General features: G+C 40.2%; 1 protein-coding gene across 1 annotated transcript in view; it reads left to right on the plus strand.

Annotated features, from left to right (window-relative positions):
- Positions 1 to 22,163, plus strand: part of LOC112254905 (glutamate receptor ionotropic, delta-1) — a 453,280-nt gene that overhangs the window by 388,669 nt on the left and 42,448 nt on the right. Inside the window, exons 9-11 of the mRNA XM_024427867.1 lie at positions 8,582 to 8,683; positions 10,577 to 10,774; positions 11,799 to 12,120. Coding sequence (XP_024283635.1) covers positions 8,582 to 8,683; positions 10,577 to 10,774; positions 11,799 to 12,120 — 622 coding nt within the window. The remainder of the gene's footprint in view (positions 1 to 8,581; positions 8,684 to 10,576; positions 10,775 to 11,798; positions 12,121 to 22,163) is intronic.

The following is a 22,163-nucleotide window of genomic DNA, read 5'->3' on the forward strand; positions in this document are numbered from 1 at the left end:
TGCAATCTAAATGTACTGTAAAGTGTTACAAATAAATAGATTGATTGTAAAAACAAAAAAAAAGCAAATGACATGACATCTTGTTACATGTTTACCTCCCTTATCTGTTATCTGCATGTTACAAAGGACATGTTTGTGTCTGAGGTCTTTCATATGACCTCTGTATGCAGAGATGTGTGTAGTAGAAGTGTTCCTCTTTAGTAAAGAGTTCTCTGTCCTCAGAGGACCTGCCCACTCATGGGGAAAATTGCCCCATGTGAAGCAGGCAGAAAGCAGTGACATTTAACACTCACATACACACACACACACACACACACACACACACACACACACACACACACACACACACACACACACACACGAGGACCATAGGAATACAGATATGTTAGACTAGATTGTTATTCATGACAATACGAATGGCATTACTGATGAAAACATGGTAGCTTGATACAACACCCCTTCCCACTCTCTCACAAACCAAAAAACATGCCCAGTCTCATACAATTTCATTAGAAGGGTGTTCAGTGATATGTTTTTATGTTATAGAACAAGCATTGTAGTGTAATAGAGTTTAATAGACAATCTAATATTGATAGCAGCGTCCCAGCTACACACCAGATGAATTACCTATATAAGCACAGCAATATGAATACCCTGTCTTTGGAAGTCAGAGAAGCATGCAGACTTTCTTTGTACAGTGATAAAATATAAAGTATGAGTATGATAGTCCCCTGTTCTGAAGCGTAATCTGAAGGTCTGAGGCTGATCCATTGGAATGTAGCTTTGAAGGATAAAGAAACACACTCAAATAAAGTAATGTCATATCATCACTATCCCTTTGTTTGTATTTTCTATTTGGACATAGCGTTTGTACAGTCACAGAGTGTGTTCTGTCCTGAATGTATTGACATTGATCTAAATATGTTTGTGGCTTATGTTTAGGCTTAAATGTTCGGTAAATACAGATAAATGCTTCCTCATAGAATCCACATTACTGACATTGATCCTGATTTGTAAACTGCACAGGCGTGTATAAACAAATGTGTTTACCCAAAGTATACTTTGATTGTAACAGTCTCACGCTTTGCATAAGGACTGATGCATACAGTTGAAGTCGGAGGTTTACATACACCTTAGCCAAATATATTTGAAATTTAATCCTAGTAAAAAGTCCCCATTTTAGGTCAATTAGGATCACCACTTTATTGTAAGAATGTGAAATGTCAGAATAATAGTAGAGATCATGATTTATTTCAGCTTTTGTTAATTTCATCACTTTCCCCATGTGTCAGAAGTTTATATATTCTCAATTAGTATTTGGTAGCATTGACTTTAAATTGTTTAACTTGGGTCAAACGTTTCGGATATTCTTCCACAAGCTTCCCACAATAAATTGGGTGAATTTGGGCCCTTTCGTCTTGACAGAGCTAGTGTAACTGAGTCAGGTTTTTAGGCCTCATTGCTCGCACACGCTTTTTCAGTTCTGCCCACACATTTTCTATAGGATTGAGGTCAGGGCTTTGTGATGGCTACTCAAATACATTGACTTTGTTGTCCTTAAGCCATTTTTTCACAACTTTGGGAGTATGCTTGGGGTCATTGTCAATTTAGAAGACCCATTTGCGACCAAGCTTTAACTTCCTGACAGATGTCTTGAGATGTTGCTTCAATATATCCACATCATTTTCATCCCTCCTGGTGCCATCTATTTTGTGAAGTGCACCAGTTCCTCGTGCAGCTAAGCACCGCCAGAACATGATGCTGCCACACCCGTGCTTCATGGTTGGGATGGGGTTCTTCGGCTTGCAAGCCTCCCCCTCTTTCCTCCAAACATAACAATGGTCATTATGGCCAAACAGTTTTATTCTTGTTTCATCAGACCAGAAGACATTTCTCCAAAAAGTACAATCTTTGTCCCCATGTGCAGTTGCAAACCGTAGTCTGTCTTTTTTATGGCGGTTTTGGGGCAGTGGCTTCTTTCTTGCTGAGCGGCCTTTCAGGTTATATCAATATAGAACTAATTTTACTGTGGATTTAGATACTTTTGTACCTGTTTCCTCCAGCATCTTCACAAGGTCCTTTTTATTTTGTTCTGGGATTGATTTGCACTTTTCGCACCAAAGTGCGTTCATCTCTAGGAGACAGAATTTGTCCTCCTTCCTGAGCGGTATGACAGCTGCGTGGTCCCATGGGGTTTATACTTAGGTACTATTGTTTGTACAGATGAACGTGTTACCTTCAGGCGTTTGGAAATTGCTCCCAAGGATGAACCAGACTTGTGGAGGTCTACAATTGTTTTCTGAGGTCTTGGCTGATTTCTTTTGAATTTCCCATGATGTCAAGCAAATAGGCACTGAATTTGAAGGTAGGCCTTGAAATACATCCACAGGTACACCTCCAATGGACTCAAATGATGTCAATTAGCCTATCAGAAGCTTCTAAATTTTCCAAGCTGTTAAAGGCACAGTCAACTTAGTGTATGCAAAATTCTGACCCACTGGAATTATGATACAGTGAATTATATATGAAATAATCTGGCTGTAAACAATTGTTGGATAAATTACTTGTGTTTTGCACAAAGTTGATGTCCTAAACGACTTGCCAAAACTATAGTTTGTTAACAAGAAATTTGTGGAGTGGTTGAAAAACGACTTTCAATGACTCCAACCTAATTGTATGTAAACTTCCGACTTCAAATGTACACGGCATGAAAAACCTGGCTTTTCAAACTATATAGATGTTGTTATTTTTATCTCAACAAATCATGTTCAAACCTGAGAGAAAATGAAAGAGGGGATGAGCAAGGGAACACTCAATATTTCATAACACTATCAGTCTTCAATGTTCAGAGTTTGGCTTGTGATGAAATCTCCAAATCTTAAAATAACCCATGAAGTTTGGTTCAAGATTTTGATATCCCATTCCTCTTTCTCATCCTCCTCTCCTGTGTTACCGATGTCCTTCATTGTAAATGGAAGGCGTCAGGTCTCCTGCACTGGAAGGTCCACTCTGTGTCACAGGGTCTTACAACATCCTTCATCAATAATTCTAGACAATAGATAATATTCAGTGTATGATTGTGTATCATATTAAAGCAGAGAACAAGGACTCCATTAAAGCGCAGAACAAATACTTCATGATCTTTACTGACTTTTTATAGAAATGGGTTAGTTTGAATAGTGGACTAAACGGCATATTGCTAAAAGGGATTCACTTTGTGAAATAAAGCTTTGCTATAATGAGCCAATTCATTCACTCAAATGTCCTAGTCTTATAGAAAGTGGGAAAAAGTTTGTGTTTGGAACAAACCAAACAAACCAAATATATACTTTTTTGTATTAACATGATTTGAAAGGGGCTGGTAATTAAAGTGGGTTATATTACTTTTGAAACTATCTTTCCATTCTAATTTTGGCCCACCGTTGTTGTAATAGCCTGTAGGCAGCAGGAAGGCTGTGCAGAGAGGACATGCTGCATGTGGATGACTGAGCTATGCTCTGTGTTTAGATACAGTCCTGGTGTCTGGCCCAAGGCCAGCTCTCTTGTCATGTCAGCTTGGTCCCCAGGCTAGTACCAAAGATGTGCCAGTTCTTTGTCCAGCTAGCAGCTGTGATTAAGAATTTAACAGGAAAGAAAAACTTTGACTTCCCCAGTAAGGTGAAAAGGTGGCTAAAACAGAGTGATAGTTTTGATGCTGTAGCTGTATGACATGATTGGATTCAGTGAGGTGGTTAAACTAATAGAATGTGTATTATGCTTTTATTTCTTGTCATCCTGTCAAACCAGAGAGATTCCAGGACAAAATGGCATTAATGGCTTTGTATTGGTTGCATCATGCATCATATTGCACTAGGTGAAGCACAGTGAAGGCACATGAGGATGGGAATCTGTTTGTGCAAAAGATTAGAAAAAAAGTGCACGCTGAAAATCTAGCTATTATATTTCTCTCAGATAACTGTATTCATGTTTTCTTGTATTTGTAACCCTTGCAGTGCATTGTCATTGTCACCACCTCCATTGTCATCATCATAATCATCACCATCAATGTCATCACCACCATCATCTCTAGCGAACAGCATCCATTGCCATATGTTGCCGAGTCTGTACTACCTCAGTATAGTTGTGTTGTGTGACCGATGCAGTATTTAGAAAGAGGACCCTGTTACCATGCTAGGGGCTGCACTTGTTGCCTTGGTGACCAGCTCATATATTTGCATGCAGGGTTGTGGAGTAACGGATTACATGTAATCTGTTACATATAAGGGATTACAAATATGGTAACTGTAATCCGTTATGCTACCAGCAAAAATATTGTAATCAGATGACCGATACTTCTGAAAAACTAGATGATTAATTTGAGGGTTACTTTTAAATTGAGAAAGGATGTTTATGAAAAGAAATCTCTGTTTTCTCAATTACTTTCAAATAAGCATTGAAAAAAGGCACACATTTAAGTTTGTTCGACCTGAGCGATTCAGACCACAAGTCAGAGACAACTATGATGACACGACAAATTTGTTTGATGGATCACCGGAAAAGAGCAGGAATATGCTTTTGTAGGCTAGAGTCCAAGCTATGTCTTTCAATGGTGCGACTGCTGTCGGCCTCCAAAGATGATCTAACTTGAATAAACGCTTGGAGGTAAGGATGACAGCGGTGATGTAGTCTACGGCGATACGGATGTCACTTATTATTTATATCTACTTAGCGCATTGATGTGAATCACACTGCTGCTCTCTCATTTAGCGATTTGCGCCTTATAGATTGTGGTTGTTGTGGATGGCTGTTCACAAATGTAAATGTGTATTTGATCCCAATAATGGTTGAATTCAAGAAGTTTAAGCTGCCTATCAATCATTGTTTTTGAAACCAGTGGACAGCCAGTGAAAAATGTGCTCTTGCAACAGCTGCATAGTGCGGATCCCAGCCTATGGAATCTACTGGGGCTTTTATTGCTCAATCTAAATCATGCTGATAAAAAAACTCCATAGGCCTAATAGACACATGCTCAATCTCGCCCACTTTTGACTTATCAAAAGATTTATAAATTATATATATACAGTGGGGCAAAAAAGTATTTAGTCAGCCACCAATTGTGCAGGTTCCCTGTAATTTTCATCATAGGTACACTTCAACTATGACAGACAAAATGAGAAAAAAATCCAGAAAATCACATTGTAGGATTTTTAATGAATTTAGTTGCAAATTATTTCCAAACGTTAAATTGTTGGTTATCTGCATGAACCCAGTCTTCACTATGAGTCATCCATACATCAATTGTGTTAAATCATTTATCTACTAATTAATTCACAGAAATGCATAAACAAACAAACAAAGTAGATATGGTTACAAGAAATGATAGGGGAATGTGCCCTAGTGCGCTAAACCGGCATGGCGGCTTGTTAGACAAAAGGGGAGTGGAGATCAGATGAGAAGTCACTACAGAGTTGATAATCATAACAATTGAAATGCTAATCCTTTGCACATGAACGCTCACTCATTCGAGAACAATTGCAATCAATATATATATTTACGCTCAATGTGTCGTCGGGATCTCTGCTGAAAAGTTAGTTTCTGTTGGAGAGTTTCCGTCCTCTCTCTCTCTCTGTCGTGGTTAGAGTAGATAGTTCAGAGTGACATTCATTCATGTCGTTCTGGATAGGTGTTTCGGCGGTTGTCGTTCTTCGTGTCCAATGATACCGAATTCCTAGGTGCAGACTAGTAATTAATATCAAAGACTTGTTCTTATTCTGCCGGTATCGATAGTCTAAGAGTTTATCCTGTTAAGGCTGCAATCCCGATATCGGGATCAATATGACAACTACCATTGAAAATAGAGGGCGCCAAATTCAAACCACAGAAATGTCATATTTCAAAGCTATTCTCGTTGTTAATCCCACCAAAGTGTCCGATTTCAAATAGGCTTTTCAGCGAAAGCACTACAAACGATTATGTTAGGTCTCCACCAAACCACAATAAGCACAGCCATTTTCCAGCAAAATATAGCATTCACAAAAAGCATAAATAAAGATAAAATTAATCACTAACCTTGAATTACCTTCATCAGATGACACTCATAGGACTTCATGTTACACAATACATGCATGTTTTGTTTGATCAAGTTCATATTTATGTTAAAAAAATCTGAGTTTACATTGGCGCGTTAGATTCACTAGTTCCAAAAACATCAAGTGATTTTGCATAGCCACATCGTTTCAACAGAAATACTCATCATAAATGTAGATGATAATAAGTTATACAAATGGAATTATAGATATACCTCTCCTTAATGCAACCGCTGTGTCAGATTTTAAAAAAAGGTTTACGGAAAAAGCAACCCTTGCAATAATCTGTGACGGCGCTCAGAACATTAGCCAAATTAGCCTCCATGTTGGAGTCAACAGAAACCAGAAAATACATGATAAATGTTTCCTTACCTTTGATGAACTTCATCAGAATGCAGTCCTAGAAATCCCAGGTCCACAATAAATGCTTGTTTTGTTTGGAAATGTCCGTTATAAGCTGGTCTGCAACCTTTGTCCTCTTGTAATTGAGAGAAACATGGTCTGGTGATAGAAAGCCTGAGTGTGTGGTTTTATGCGGAAGGGCAGAAAAGGGCCTGTCCCAGGATGCCCAACCATAACTGTGTTCATGGGCGGTCGTCTGATTTAGTTAAACTCAAAAGGGAATTGGAGTTTCCTTCATTAAACAGTCCAAAATCACATTACACAAGTTTACAAACAGTATCATCTTCACTCATTCATCTTATACAACAATTAGATGGAAACCTCATATCTGAGGCTATTATATAAACAGCGTTATGGTAATGTGGCCGCACCATCTCCCATGAGCTTCCCCAAATTGTAACAAACAGACCAGTTCGTAGCTGGATTCTCCACCGATCTTTTATACCTTCTCCGGAACATAAATGTTGTTCGGACCTCAAGTTCTGTGAGAAAGAAATTCCTTTGTTCTCTATGAAACTTCACTCTGTCTCTATACTGTGTGGCCATGATGCAGGATCTTCCCTAGGAATTTATGACCTCTCTGACCGCAGCAGCCTGGTTGTAGGAGGCAGAGAGAGGGGGATGGTGCTCACTGTACCCAAAGAGGGCAATGTCATGACACCGCTCAGGAAGGAGACGCGTTCTGTCTCCTAGAGATGAACGTACTTTGGTGCGAAAAGTGCAAATCAATCCCAGAACAACAGCAAAGGACCTTGTGAAGATGCTGGAGGAAACAGGTACAGACATATCTATATCCACAGTGAAATGAGTCCTATATCGGCATAACCTGAAAGGCCGCTCAGCAAGGAAGAAGCAACTGCTCCAAAACCGCCATAAAAAAGCCAGACTATGGTTTACAACTGCACATGGGGAAAAAGATTGTACATTTTGGAGAAATGTCCTCTGGTCTGATGAAGCAAAAAATATAACTGTTTGGCCATAATGACCATTGTTATGTTCGGAGGAAAAAGGGGGATGCTTGCAAGCTGAAGAACACCATCCCAACCGGGAAGCATGGGGTGGCAGTATCATGTTGTGGGGGTGCTTTGCTGCAGGAGGCACTGGTGCACTTCACAAAATAGATGGCTTCATGAGGCAGAAAAATTATGTGGATATATTGAAGCAACATCTCAAGAAATCAGTCAGGAAGTTAAAGCTTGGTCGCAAATGGGTCTTCTAAATGGACAATGACCCCAAGCATACTTCCAAAGTTGTGGCAAAATGGCTTAAGGACAACAAAGTCAAGGTTTTTGAGTGGCAATCACAAAGCCCTGACTTCAACCCTACAGAAAATGAGTGGGAAAAACTGAAAAAGTGTGAGCGAGCAAGGAGGCCTACAAACCTGACTCAGTTACAAAGCTCTGTCAGGAGGAATGGCCCAACTTATTGTGGGAAGCTTGTGGAAGGCTACCCGAAATATTTGACCAAAGTTAAACAATGTAAAGGCAATGCTAACAAATACTAATTGAGTGTATGTAAACTTCTGACCCACTGGGAATGTGATGAAAGAAATAAAAGCTGAAATCAATCAATCACTCTCTCTACTATTATTCTGACATTTCACATTATTAAAACAAAGTGGTGATCCTAACTAACCTTAGCCAGGGAATTTTTACTAGGATTAAATGTCAGGAATTGTGAAACTGAGTTTAAATGTACTTGGCTAAGGTGTATGTAAACGTCCGACTTCAACTGTATATACAGTGGGGAGAACAAGTATTTGAAACACTGATGATTTTGCAGGTTTTCCTACTTATAAAGCATGTAGAGGTCTGTAATTTTTATCATAGCTACACTTCAACTGTGAGAGACGGAATCTAAAACAAAAATCCAGAAAATCACATTGTATGATTTAAGTAATTCATTTGCATTTGCAACCCGGATTTTACATTACTGATTACAGTTTGACAGGTAACTAGTAACTGTAATGGATTACATTTAGAAAGTAACCTACCCAACCCTGTTTGCAATGCCAGTTCCCTGCATTTCTTAAAAGTGATTGAGTCTTTTCATTGAAATTAATAGATTGTTTAATTATATTGCAGACACTCTCACTTTCCCATCCTCTCTCTCAGTTGGCGACTTGGGACTCAACTCGTGGGTTGAACGGTAGTCTAAAGGAGAGTCGGATAGAGAACGGCATGCAAGGAGTGACGGTCAAGGTGGTAACATTACTAGTAAGTGCTTACTCACTACAAACACTATACCAACTTGCCACTTGATGCTGCTATACTCTGTCTGGTCACCTTGTCACTTCCTGTGTAGGATTAGAACATAATGTGAGGTCTGGCTCTTCTTCTTCATCTGGCTCTGTGGATCTACTCCACCCTTACAGAAAAAAACACGTTCCAAAAACAAATATTTTAATGTGATCACATAATCTTCTGTCAAGTTAAAGTGATAACATGTGACAACATGTAAATTCACAACCTGTTCTCAGAGCATTTTATATTATTATTTATGTAAATACGAGAGACTCCAGTTAGTATATGTTACTTTTCATATGGTATGTTTTAATTTGTGGATGTACATCACCCATTTCGTATGATATGTTACGAATTACACTTTGTATTACACTACTGGTCAAAAGTATTAGAACACCTACTCATTCAAGGGTTTTTCTTTATTATTACTATTTTCCACATTGTAGAATAATAGTGAAGACATCAAAATCTAAAATAACCCATATAGAATCATGTCGTAACCAAAAAAGTGTTTAACAAATCAAAATATAGTTAATATTTGAGATTCTTCAAAAAGCAATAGTTTGCTTTGTTGATTTGATGTCTTCACTATTATTCTACAATGTAGAAAATAGTCAAAATAAACACGATTGAATGAGTAGGTAATGTATATGTTACGAATTTGCAAAACATACAATATGTTACTAATTTGAAAATGTACAATATGTTGATATGTTACAAATGTTGGTTAGGTTTAGGGGATAGGTTTAAGTTTAGGATTTAGGTTAAAAAGGTTTAAGGGAAGGGTTAGCTAAAAGGGTTAGGGTTAAGGAAATTGTTAGCTAAAAGGGTTAGGGATAGGATTATTAGCTAACATGCAAAGTAGTTTTTAAGTAGCTAAAAAGTAGTAAGTAGTTGAAAAGTTTCTTATTAGCTAAAATGCAAAAGTTGTCCATGATGAGATTTGAACTCGCAAACTTTGGGTTGCTAGGCATTCACGTTGTACGTCCACAGATCCACCCTTAAATAACAATCTGTCTTATGTAACGATACCAAACATACATTAACATATAATACTAATTAGAGTGTCTCGGATTTACCTTTATGTCTAGTCTATTAGACCAGGATGATTAACATACTACTACACGAGAAAATGTGAACATGTGAATTGTTCCAAAAATTTGTAACATTTTATGTGAAATAATGTGATCATCCACATGTGAAATAATGTTGTTTTTCTTCTGTAAGGGCAACCATACAATACAGCTCCTCCTTAGCTGCTTGTCCGCTACCATTCTGCTCTCTCTCTTCACACAAGATTTACCTGCCCCATTCTTATTCACATAGGTTCTGCTTGGCTCCCTCTCGGCAGCTCTGTTTAATTCATGTAGTCTTTCCAATCCACCCCAGCAGCTCCCCTCCTCAACTCTCTTTTCCACCCATTCAATTCATTCCTGACACTCTCCCATAAAGAAGAGCCATTGTTTGCCTCAATACATTTAGAATGGTAATTTCTGCCTGATTAAGTGTCACACGTCTCCACAACACCGGCTGTTACGGGTCAACAGACACCCAAGAAACTCTTTATGAAGATGACGTTTGACTTGCAGCAGGTCTTCATAAAGTAGTCACCCAAAAGTCCGAAATGACAAAAATAAATGTTTTCGGTTGAACTGGACCCGTTTGCTTATGAACCACCTTGGCATTCTGACAAATGATGGGACTATGATTTAATGCACACGGACACTTGTCAAATTTACAGTAGTGTTTAAACTTTTGGCTGCATGAATACTCTATATCTGTATGTTTTTGAGCCAAGGCATTTAGTCAAAGTAAAGTTGAACTTCTAAACCCAAATTATGTTGTGTTCTATATGTTATCCAACAGGAGGAACCCTTTGTGATGGTAGCTGAGAACATTCTTGGGCAACCTAAACGCTACAAAGGCTTCTCCATTGATGTTCTGGATGCTCTGGGCAAGATCCTGGGCTTCAAGTATGAGATTTACCAGGTGGCCGATGGAAAGTATGGAACCCCTACCTTTAACGGCTCCTGGAACGGCATGATAGGAGAGCTCATCAGTAAGGTAAGTCTGTCTACCGCTACTGGAGTTTGTACTGTTTGTTTTGGAGGTTGATCGATAGTTTGCTGTTGACTGCTCTGGTGACATCGTTTTTCCCAATTGCCGCAGTTCTTTCCTCCCTGAGTAGCTGACTGTAGCCTTAACACAGTGGAGTCCATTATAGTGTTGGTCTTCATGGAAAGATAGTCACTGCACAGTGTGATGACTCACTATTGTGGCAGATCTGTTAAGGCCAATGATGTTTGCATCAGAGTGGCTCCACTACAGTCTGGCCATCAGGCTGACAATCAGGCTTCTCCAGACAAAGCAGTAACCAGTGCAGGAGGGGCTTCAACTCAGCAGGCTAACAATGCTAACAGTAGGGCAGTGAGTGGGCAGGGAACAATTATATCACCCAATGTAGTAGAGAATCACCGGTAGAAGTAAGACTGAAGTGCAATGTGTAAGTCCCTGTAATTTCCTGTAAGTGAACTTGCTGCAGAGAATGCACCCCAGGTGAACTACTTTCCAGCCTTTCACGCTAACAGTACTTTGCGGACATTATCACTTCATGAAGGGAGAATTTATCTTTGATTATGGCCTTGAGATAGTGTTTATCCCAACAATCCAGACATGATTTGTGTCATAGGGTCCCACTCTATCAGCAGGTGTCCACAACCAGTGTTGATACCACTGTGAAATTAGAAAAAAAGATACTAGCAACATGTGTACTGTAAATCTGTCATGTGAGATTAGCCTTTACAATAAAGCTTTACAATAAAATAATTTAGTTAATTGGCATGTGGAATCTGTCTGGCCTGTATAGGTCTGCATGGCCTTCTGCTGTGTGAAATAGTTCTAGTTTCAAGCCCATATAACAATGGAAACAGCGAAGGACAAAGCCACAACAGACAGCTATTTTACAGTGATAACTTTTTTTCTGTGACCATGAAATGGCAAACATCAACAAACAGAGTATTATCTCAGAACCAACAGCTTGAATGTATTTTCAAGGCTGTAACTGATCTATCTCTCTATCCATGCACAGCGAGCAGACTTGGCAGTATCAGCCATCACTATAACTCCAGAGAGGGAGAGTGTGGTGGATTTCAGCAAGCGCTACTTGGACTACTCTGTGGGGATTCTGATGAGGAAGTCTGAGGAGAAGATCAATATCTTCTCTCTCCTGGCACCCTTTGACCTGGCCGTTTGGGCGTGCATCGCAGCCGCCATCCCCGTGGTTGGTGTCATGATCTTCATCCTGAGGCGGGTCCAGTCGGTCCGTCCTGCAGGGGGACACCAGGCCACCTCTGTGTCCACCTCCCTCCAGAGCGCCATCTGGATTGTCTATGGAGCTTTTGTGCAGCAAGGTGAGCTTGGTACTGTGGCATCACAAGAGAGGAAAGAGGGGACACCAGCATCTTGCATCAAAGTCGCTTCATATGCAGTAAAATGCTTACTTGGTACAATATCACTGACAACAAAACAGTGACTTTTGACCGTTGGCAGCAAAATGACACAAAGATAGATAGATCCATATATGTCTAGATAGACAGATATACACTACCAAACATTAGCAACAACTTTTGCACTCAGAACAGCATCAATTCATCGGGGCATGGATTCTACAAGGTGTCAAAAGCATTCCACAGGGACAATGGCCCATGTTGACTCTAGTGCTTCCCACAGTTGTGTCAAGTTGGCTGGATGTCCTTTGGGCTGTGCACCATTCTTGATACACACGGGAAACTGTTGAGTGTGACAAACCCACCAGCGTTGCAGTTCTTGACACAAACCGTTGCGCCTGGCACCTACTACCATACCCTGTTCAAAGGCACTTCAATATTTTGTCTTGTCCATTCACCCTCTGAAGGGCACACATACACAATCCATGTTTTAAAGGATTTGAAAATGTAAAAATCCTTCTTTAACTTGTCTCCTCCCCTTCATCTTCATCTTGAAGTGGATTTAACAAGTGACATCAATAAGGGATCATAGCTTTCACCTGGATTCACATGGTCATTTATGGAAAGTGTCAGTGTATAACCAGACATAAAAACAATAGAAAAGGCTTTTGTTTTGTCCCTATTAAATGCCACACATACAGGTAGCAGAGTTGTATCATCTGAAGAATGTAGCCCATTTCCCACTCTAGCGTTTTAAAGGTGCCTTTGACCCAAAGATTATCAGGTTTTTGAGTCTGGTCCGGATCCAGGCATCTCAGTTGTGAATAAATGACTACTTCAGCAACCACTGTTAAACCCTCAACAGTTGCCAACTGTTCATCGCGATCGACTGGTCGATCTTCAAGGCATTCCTAAATCACTAAATATTTCTGTAGAAAAGCCAATGAACGATCAAGGTTTGTGCTCCTTTTTTAAAATCGTTTTGAGCTGTTGCCGGTAGGTGCACTTGATTCAAAAGTCCTGCGCACCGGGTAAGCAAAGTGGACTGATATTTAACTTTCTCTGGTCACAGGAACAACATGAATTTGTGCATGAGGCAGATGCGGCGCGACATGAGTTTCACAATCAGGTGAAAGACTGTGTCCCCTCTCTCTGGTCAGTCTCACCGGAGGAAAGGAAGGAGAGAGCAGGTGAAAGACTGTGTCCCCTCTCTCTGGTCAGTCTCACCGGAGGAAAGGAAGGAGAGAGCAGGTGAAAGACTGTGTCCCCTCTCTCTGGTCAGTCTCACCGGAGGAAAGGAAGGAGAGAGCAGGTGAAAGACTGTGTCCCCTCTCTCTGGTCAGTCTCACCGGAGGAAAGGAAGGAGAGAGTAGGTGAAAGACTGTGTCCCCTCTCTCTGGTCAGTCTCACCGGAGGAAAGGAAGGAGAGAGCAGGTGAAAGACTGTGTCCCCTCTCTCTGGTCAGGCTCACCGGAGGAAAGGAAGGAGAGAGCAGGTGAAAGACTGTGTCCCCTCTCTCTGGTCAGTCTCACCGGAGGAAAGGAAGGAGAGAGCAGGGACAGTGAGAGGCGGTTGGGAAAAATTGTTTTGAGTGGTCATCCAACTCGGAATTCCAAGTAGGAAACTCTGGCATCTTTCTAGAGCTCCGACTTTTCAACCTGAAGATTACTGACGTCGTGATTTGACCTCCTTGACCATCAGATGCAGGTACCATCAGTCCAGTAAAAAAGAAAAAAAAGTGCTAAACCAACTGATCTATTTTGTTATCAAAGCTCGCTTAGTGAAATATAATATTGTCTGATTAACAATATTGGCATACAGCCAATATGCTGTGATAATGTATTAGGCCTACTGCCCAAACCTCATTCCTACAAAACTGTTGTGAGGGTAATATAAAAAATAATAATCTGAACAGTAGATCTCAGCTTGCTTTTTGACTGCGAAAGTGATCTCGACTCAGAAAAGGTTGGTGACCACGGATCTAGCACTTTGCCAGGCAGCCTTTTTAAGCCGAAGTCCCACCACATTTTAGGAATCCTCACTTTTTTATTTTCACCTGTTGACCTTTTCACGTCTTTGGAGGATGACGTAAATGTGTTGGTAAATATGACAGCCACTGTGGATGATTGTGAGAAGGTGTACATCAGAGGTTTCCAAAAAACTTTGGCCCACGACCCCAATTTGATATCTGAAAATGATTGCGACCCCAACCATGTGTAAAAAAAAGTATGTAATAACAGCTAATGTTCACTTTTTTATTTGGGGCTATGGCAGTCAATTGCAAAACATTCTAACAGTACTTCTGATAGTGTTCTCAACTCAACATCACATACTTTTAATATGGGGCTATGACAGTCAAGTGCAAATTAGTCTGACATAATTCCTCTTATTTCACCACCACTAGTGAGATGCATGTGCTTGACGAGTATCGCGTCGGAGCGTCTCAAAGTCAGGGGGCGTGGTCGACAGTGAGCTCCTCATATCTGTTGTCACATCCAACCTGGATCGATATTTGGTTTTAAAGTAGACGGGAGCACTGAATCCAGCTTCACACAGATATGAGCTGGTGAAGGGTACCATGGGTTTTAATGCTCGGGGGGAGACTGCAGGGTATTCCCTTTGAGTCAGGAACCAAAACTCCTCCCTAGTGACCCATGAATGCTTTGTCTGGAGCATTCGGTCACATGACAGCTTGATCAACTTTCCGATTTCACTTACCGGCATGTCAGCTGAGCCAGGATCAGAGTCAAAAGGAGTTCTCTCCAATAAGAAATCTTTCCTCTGAATCCACTGATTCGGTCATCTGTAGAATGTTTTGCTATTTCCGCTTCATGCTTGCGTTCAGTACATTCAGTTTCCCAAATGTCTGTTACATAGACAAGGAGACACATTTACTTTTCATTACACAAAAAGTCAAGTCAGTTTAATTTACATCCATTTCAAAGATCTTTCCAAAACTCCCTCTCCATAACCACAAAGCTTCGGTGTGAATTATAAACGGGGTGGTTTGAGCCCTGAATGATGATTGGCTGAAAGCCAAGGTATTTCAGACCGTATACCACTGGTATGACAAAACATGTATTTTTACTGTTATAATTGCGTTTGTAACCAGTTTATAATAGCAATCAAATTTTATTGGTCACATACACACATTTTGCAGATGTTATTGCAGGTGTAGTGAATGTTTGTGTTCCTTGCTCGATCTGTCACCCCTGCTCTCGCTCTCCCTCTCTGGCGCTCAAGAGCGCCAGGCTGCCCTTCAATATGCACACGTCACCATCATTTGCACACGTCACCATCATTACGCACAGCTACAAGCAAAGACCCAAACAGCATTCCATAGTATGTATGTCATGAAGCTAATAGCAGTGATGCTATTACTGTGTAACTCCGGTAGGTCAACATCTGAAAAATAGCGTACTTGTTAGTGTGTACCGGTGTTCAACCAGTCGGCGAAAGCAAACATCACCTACGACAGAGAACGGTTGAATGTCAAGGGCAATGAATTCCATTATCTTGGCTTTAATAGATTTAGCCTTTTAGTTGTTTCGCAGAAATTGTGTTACTCTTTCAAATGACTGCTCGATCCACACAGCAGACATTGTGGGCTAGTTTAGGAATGCTGTGTTGCACGTATAGCGCAACATTTTACATGGCGTCATTACGTCATGTACCTATGTTATATAGGTATGCACGTCAGCTTTGACATCGGTTTTGCACATTGGGGTGTTAAACTAGACATCAGCCGATACCGATGTTGGCATTTTTAGCTAATATTGGCCTATTCCGATATGTTCACCAATATATCGTGCATCCCTAATATAAATATTAGGGCGAGCAATGTCAGAGTGGCATTGACTAAAATACTGTAGAATAGAATACATATGAAATGAGTAAAGCAGTATGTAAACATAATTAAAGTGACTTGTGTTCCATTATTAAAGTGACCAGTGATTCCATCTCTATGTATATAAGCAGCAGCATCTGATGTGCAAAGTTGAGTAGTGATCTCTGTTAGAGGTCGACCGATTATGATTTTTCAATGCCAATCCCGATTATTGGAGGACCAAAAAACACAGATACCGATTAATTGGCCGATTTTCTTCTTATTATTTTTTTTGTAATAATGACATTTACAACAATACTGAATGAACACTTATTTTGACTTAATATAATACATCAATAAAATCAATTTAGCCTCAAATAAATAATGAAACATGTTCAATTTGGTTTAAATAATGCAACAACAAAGTGTTGGAGAAGAAAGTAAAAGTGCAATATGTGCCATGTAAGAAAGCTAACGTTTAAATTACTTGCTCAGAACATGAGAACATATGAAAGCTGGTGGTTCCTGTTTAACATGAGTCTTAAATATTCCCAGGTAAGAAGTTTTATGGATGTACTTATTATAGGAATTATAGGACTATTTCTCTCTATACGATTTGTATTTCATATACCTTTTGACTATTGGATGAATGCTTATGAGCCTGCTGGTGTCAACCATTGCTCAGTCAGATTGCTCTGTCAAATCATAGATTTAATTATTACATAATAACACACCGAAATATGAGCCTTAGGTCATTAATATAGTCGAATCTGGAAACCATCATCTTGAAAACAAAACTTTTATTCTTTCAGTGAAATACGGAACTGTTCCGTATTTATCTAACGGGTGGCATCCATAAGTCTAAATATTTCTGTTACATTGCACAACCTTCAATGATATGTCATAATTACGTAAAATTCTGGCAAATTAGTTCGCAACGTGCCAGGCGGCCAGAACTGTTGCATATACCCTGACTCTGTGTGTAATGAACGCAAGAGAAATTACACAATTTCACCAGGTTAATATTGCCTGCTAACCTGGATTTCTTTTAGCTAAATATGCAGGTTTAAAAATATATACTTCTGTATATTGATTTTAATCTTGTGACTCTCAAACCCGGATCCGGGAGCGTAATCATCGCCTGACACTAATTAGCATAATGCAACGGACATAAATCTTCCTAGAAAATCTTCCTATTCATGAAAATCACAAGTGAAATATATTGGAACAAAGCTTAGCCTTTTGTTAATCACCCTGCCATCTCAGAGTTTCAAAATATGCTTTACAGCCAACGCTAGACAAGCATTTGTGTAAGTTTATCATGGACTAGCATAGCATTATGCCTTGCTAGCAGCAGGCAACCTTGTCACGAAAATCAGAAAAGCAATCAAATTAAATTGTTTACCTTTGATGAACTTTGGATGTTTTCACTCACGAGACTCCCAGGTAGATAGCCAAAGTTCATTTTTTCACAAAAGATTATTTTTTGTAGGCGAAATAGCTCCGTTTGTTCTTCATGTTTGGCTGAGAAATCGCCCAGAAATTGCGGTAAACCACAACGCCTAAAAATATTCCAAATTAGCTCCATAATATCGACAGAAACATGGCAAACGTTGTTTATAATCAATCCTCAAGGTGTTTTTCTAATATCTATTCGATAATATATCCGTCGGGACAATTCGTTTTTTCAGTAGGACCGATTGGAGTAATGGCAACCTCTGTATTTTACGCGAGAATCTCTCTCGGAGCCACCATGTGACCACTTACGCAATGTGGCCGCCTACGGCTATTCTTCAACAGAAATGCGCGCAATGTGGCCGCCTACAGCTATTCTTCAACAGAAATGCGCGCAATGTGGCCGCCTACGGCTATTCTTCAACAGAAATGCGTAAAACTATGTCACAATGCTGTAGACACCTTGGGGAATACGTAGGAAGCGTAAGATCGTTGATGGCACATTCACAGCTGAATAGGGACTCATTGGAACACAGCGCTTTCAAAACCTGGGGCACTTCCGGATTGGATTTTTCTCAGGCTTTCACCTGCAACATCAGTTCTGTTATACTCACAGACAATATCTTTACCGTTTTGGAAACGTTAGAGTGTTTTCTATCCAAAGCTGTCAATTATATGCATATTCTAGCATCTTGTCCTCACAAAATATCACATTTAAAACGGGAACGTTTTTTTCCCAAAAATGAAAATACTGCCCCCTAGTACCAACAGGTGAAAGGCATTGACGTTTATGGTTAGGTACAGTCGTGCAACGATTGTGATTTTTTTTGCAAATGCACTTTTGTTAAATCATCCACCGTTTGGCGAAGTTGGCTGTCTTTGTTAGGAATAAATAGTTTTCACACAGTCCGCAACAAGCCAGGGGGCCCAAACTGCTGCATATACCCTGACTCTGTTGCAAGAGAAGTGACACAAAGAAATTCACGTTAGCAGGCAATATTAACTAAATATGCAGGTTTAAAAATATATACTTGTGTATTGATTTTAAGAAAGGCATTGATGTTTATGGTTAGGTACATGTTGGAGCAACGACAGTCCTTTTTTGTGATTGCGCACCGCATCGATTATATGCAACGCAGGACACACTAGATAAACTAGTAATATCATCAACCATGTGTAGTTAACAAGTGATTATGATGGATTGATTGATTGTTTTTTATAAATATAAGTTTAATGCTAGCTAGCAACTTACCTTGGCTTCTTACTGCATTCGCGTAACAGGCAGGCTCCTCGTGGAGTGCAATGAGAGGTAGGTGGTTAGAGCGTTGGACTAGTTAACCGTACGGTTGCAAGATTGAATCCCCGAGCTGACAAGGTAAAAATATGTCGTTCTGCCCCTGAACATGGCAGTTAACCCACCGTTCCAGGCCGTCATTGAAAATAAGAATGTGTTCTTAACTGACTTGCCTAGTTAAATAAAGGTTAAATAAAAATACAAAACCAAAATGTGAATAACATAAATCAATCAACTCTAATTAGCACATGTAGGACAATATGCAAGTGTCTGTGCATGGACCTTGCAGATGTATTCTCATATGTGCAGCACATAGTATTTTTTTACAGGGCAGAATTCGCATCTCCTCCTGTTGCCTGCCTCAGCTGCAGCCTCAGGTGGATGAGGACAAGATTCAGCCCCCTGAACAGCTTTCACAAGTGCTGCAGAGGCTGCTGTGTGGGGGAGGCACTCCCTTCTTTGAATGTGTGGGGTTACAAGTTCCTTTCCCAGCTGCTCCAGGAACACCCTCCCATTGTTCCGCTTATCAGGCATCCAGGTAGGGTTGATCTTGTTCCATATCACAAAGGCCTTGTATGAGGACACATCAATGATGTAATGGAAGATGACCAGGGGCTAACGGGCAGTCATCCTCCTGCAGCTGTATGTTCCAATCACCTTGTCCAGGTTGTCCACGCCTCGTTTGTTGTGGTTGTCATCCAGGACGATGGCTGGCTTCCTGTCCTCATGATCACTGATCTCAACCGTTTTGTGCAGTTTGCTCAGGAGGACCACATTCTTGTTCCTCTTTGAGAGGTAAGAAACTAGAGTGGGGTTCCATCTGTCACATCAAGCACAACCCGCATCCCCTGGTTCTTCTCCGGGCCTCCGCTGGTCGGCTTTCCTGTGTAGACTTGCATCTTCCAAGTGTAGCTGGATTGTGCGTCACAGGCCACCCATTTCTTGATGCTGTACTTTGCTGGCTTGCTGGGCATATACTGCCAGAAAGTACAGTGACATTTTAACAAAGGAGATTACTTCCAGTAATTAGTATCAGTGCCACAGAAAAAAATCACATAAATCAATGATATTTCAGCAACACATAAAATGAACAGTGAAAATCACTTACATTACAGACATGAAAATAAAAATGCACCTCTGAATGGAACCAGTTGCTCATCCACTGTTACTTCAGTCCCTGGGTTGTAGAGGTATGGCAGATGCTCCACCCACTTCTCCCAGACCTCTCTTATGGCCGTCAGTTTGTCTCTCACGTGTCTTACCGGTCTTGACTCATGGTTATCCAATCGTAGCATTCTTGAGAAAGACTTCGTCGTGACACTGAAATCATCGTGACACTGAAATCAACCTTCCTCTCTCTGGATCCCAGAGACTACATGTAACCTCACCTCGGGACCTATACACACCGCTAAGATTAGCAGCCCTATGTAGGCACGCAGGTCAATCTCATCCATCCTTCTCCATTTTTTTCCATATTTATGGAAACCCTCCACATTTGTCATCTCCAGGATGATTTTTTTTGATGGCTGGTGTGATGAACATGTAGAATGTTGAGGCAATCTCCTAGCCATGGGCAACTTCATGTCTTGTGGGCCCTGGGGTCATCCTATTTACATTTTGTGCTGCCATCCTGCCCTGCTTGTCATATGGTGACAAGGACCATGTTATTTTGCTGTTCTTTGTGTGGATTTCTTATTCATCTGAAGATGATGCATCATGCTCTGGGTTGTATTCTTCCCCATCATCTTCTTCAGATACCTCCTCTTCTAAATAATTGTTCTCTAGTTCCTCCTGGACATCTGAAAAAAAAAATCTGATCTACAACCTGTTGGCACTGAAACGTGCTCTCATTGCTTCGGCAAAGAGAACCAAGGGGACTGTCATCTGCAGCACCTGTATTGCCTCTGCCTGCATTCCTCATTAGTGAACAATGCTTTCATGACATTTTTATTTTTATTATTATTATTTTTATTTTGTCTGAATTTTTAAATATTGTCTGTGAACTTGGAGGGGAGATGCTGCACATGCACAAGATAATTTTAGTTTTGTCTGAGTTCAATCAGTAGCACACAATCTCAATTTTTCATTGGCGTGGAAATGATTTTATAACTGCCGGGTCCAAAATGACCCTAAGACAATCTCCGTACCCTGGTTGTGTACAGCTTTCATGGAAATAAAGGCGATGTTTCGCTTTTTTTAATGTTGGCGCCACTCTAGGAGAAGTCGTCAAAGTTCTAATTAAAAAAATATAATTTAGGAGGTTGTCTCTGCTGTTAACCTGTCTAGGACACAGGTCCCCCCCCCACCAACATTCCAATACAGCAAATGAAAGATAAACATCTTGTTAATCTACCCATCGTGTCCGATTTTTTAAAATGTTTTACAGCGAAAATACAACATATATTCATGTTAGATCACCACCAAATCCAAAAAAACACACAGCCATTTTTCCCAGCCAAAAAAGCAGAAATAGAGATAAAATGAATCACTAACCTTTGATAATCTTCATCAGATGACACTCATTGGACATCATGTTACACAATACATTTATGTTTTGTTCGATAATGTGCATATTTATATCCACAAATCTCGGTTTACATTGGCGCCATGTTCAGAAATGCCTCCAAAATATCCGGAGTAATTACCGAGAGCCACGTCATATAACAGAAATACTCATCATAAACTTTGATGAAAGATAAATGTTTTACATATAGTTAAAGAAACACTTGTTCTTAATGCAACCGCTATGTCAGATTTCTTTTTAACCTTACCATGCAATAATCTGCATACCATGCAACAATAAAAAGCATACCATGCAATAATCTGAGACGGCGCTCATAAGTACACAACATTCCTCCGCCATGTTGGAGTCAACAGAAATACGAAATTACATCATAAATATTCCCTTACCTTTGATGATCTTTCATCAGAATGCAGTGCCAGGAATCCTAGTTCCGCAATATATCGTTGTTTTGTTCGATAATGTCCATTACTAGTGTCCAATTAGGTATTTTTGCTAGCACGTTTAGTTCACATGTCCAAACGCTGGCGCCGGTCCAGGCGAACTCGGACGAAAACTTTAAAAAACTATATTCCAGGTCGAATAAACTTGTCACATTAAGTAGAGAATCAATCTTCAGGATGTTGTTATCATACATATCCAATAACGTTCCAACCGGAGCATTCGTTTTTGTCTACAGAGTAATGGAACGCATGACGATATCATGAGTAATGCGCATGACCAGGAACTGGCATTCTGCCAGACAACTGACTCGAATAGCTGCCATCCGGCCCCACAACACACTAGAGGCTTCATTCCACTTCTACTGATTGTTGACATATAGTGGAAGGCGTAGGAAGTGCGAACAGATCCATATCTTACTGGGATGTGAACAGGCGATGAGTTGAAAATCAACCAGCCCCAGAATTTCC

The sequence above is a fragment of the Oncorhynchus tshawytscha genome, linkage group LG01, assembly GCF_018296145.1.
Source record: "Oncorhynchus tshawytscha isolate Ot180627B linkage group LG01, Otsh_v2.0, whole genome shotgun sequence".
NCBI classification, from domain to species: Eukaryota; Metazoa; Chordata; class Actinopteri; order Salmoniformes; family Salmonidae; genus Oncorhynchus; species Oncorhynchus tshawytscha.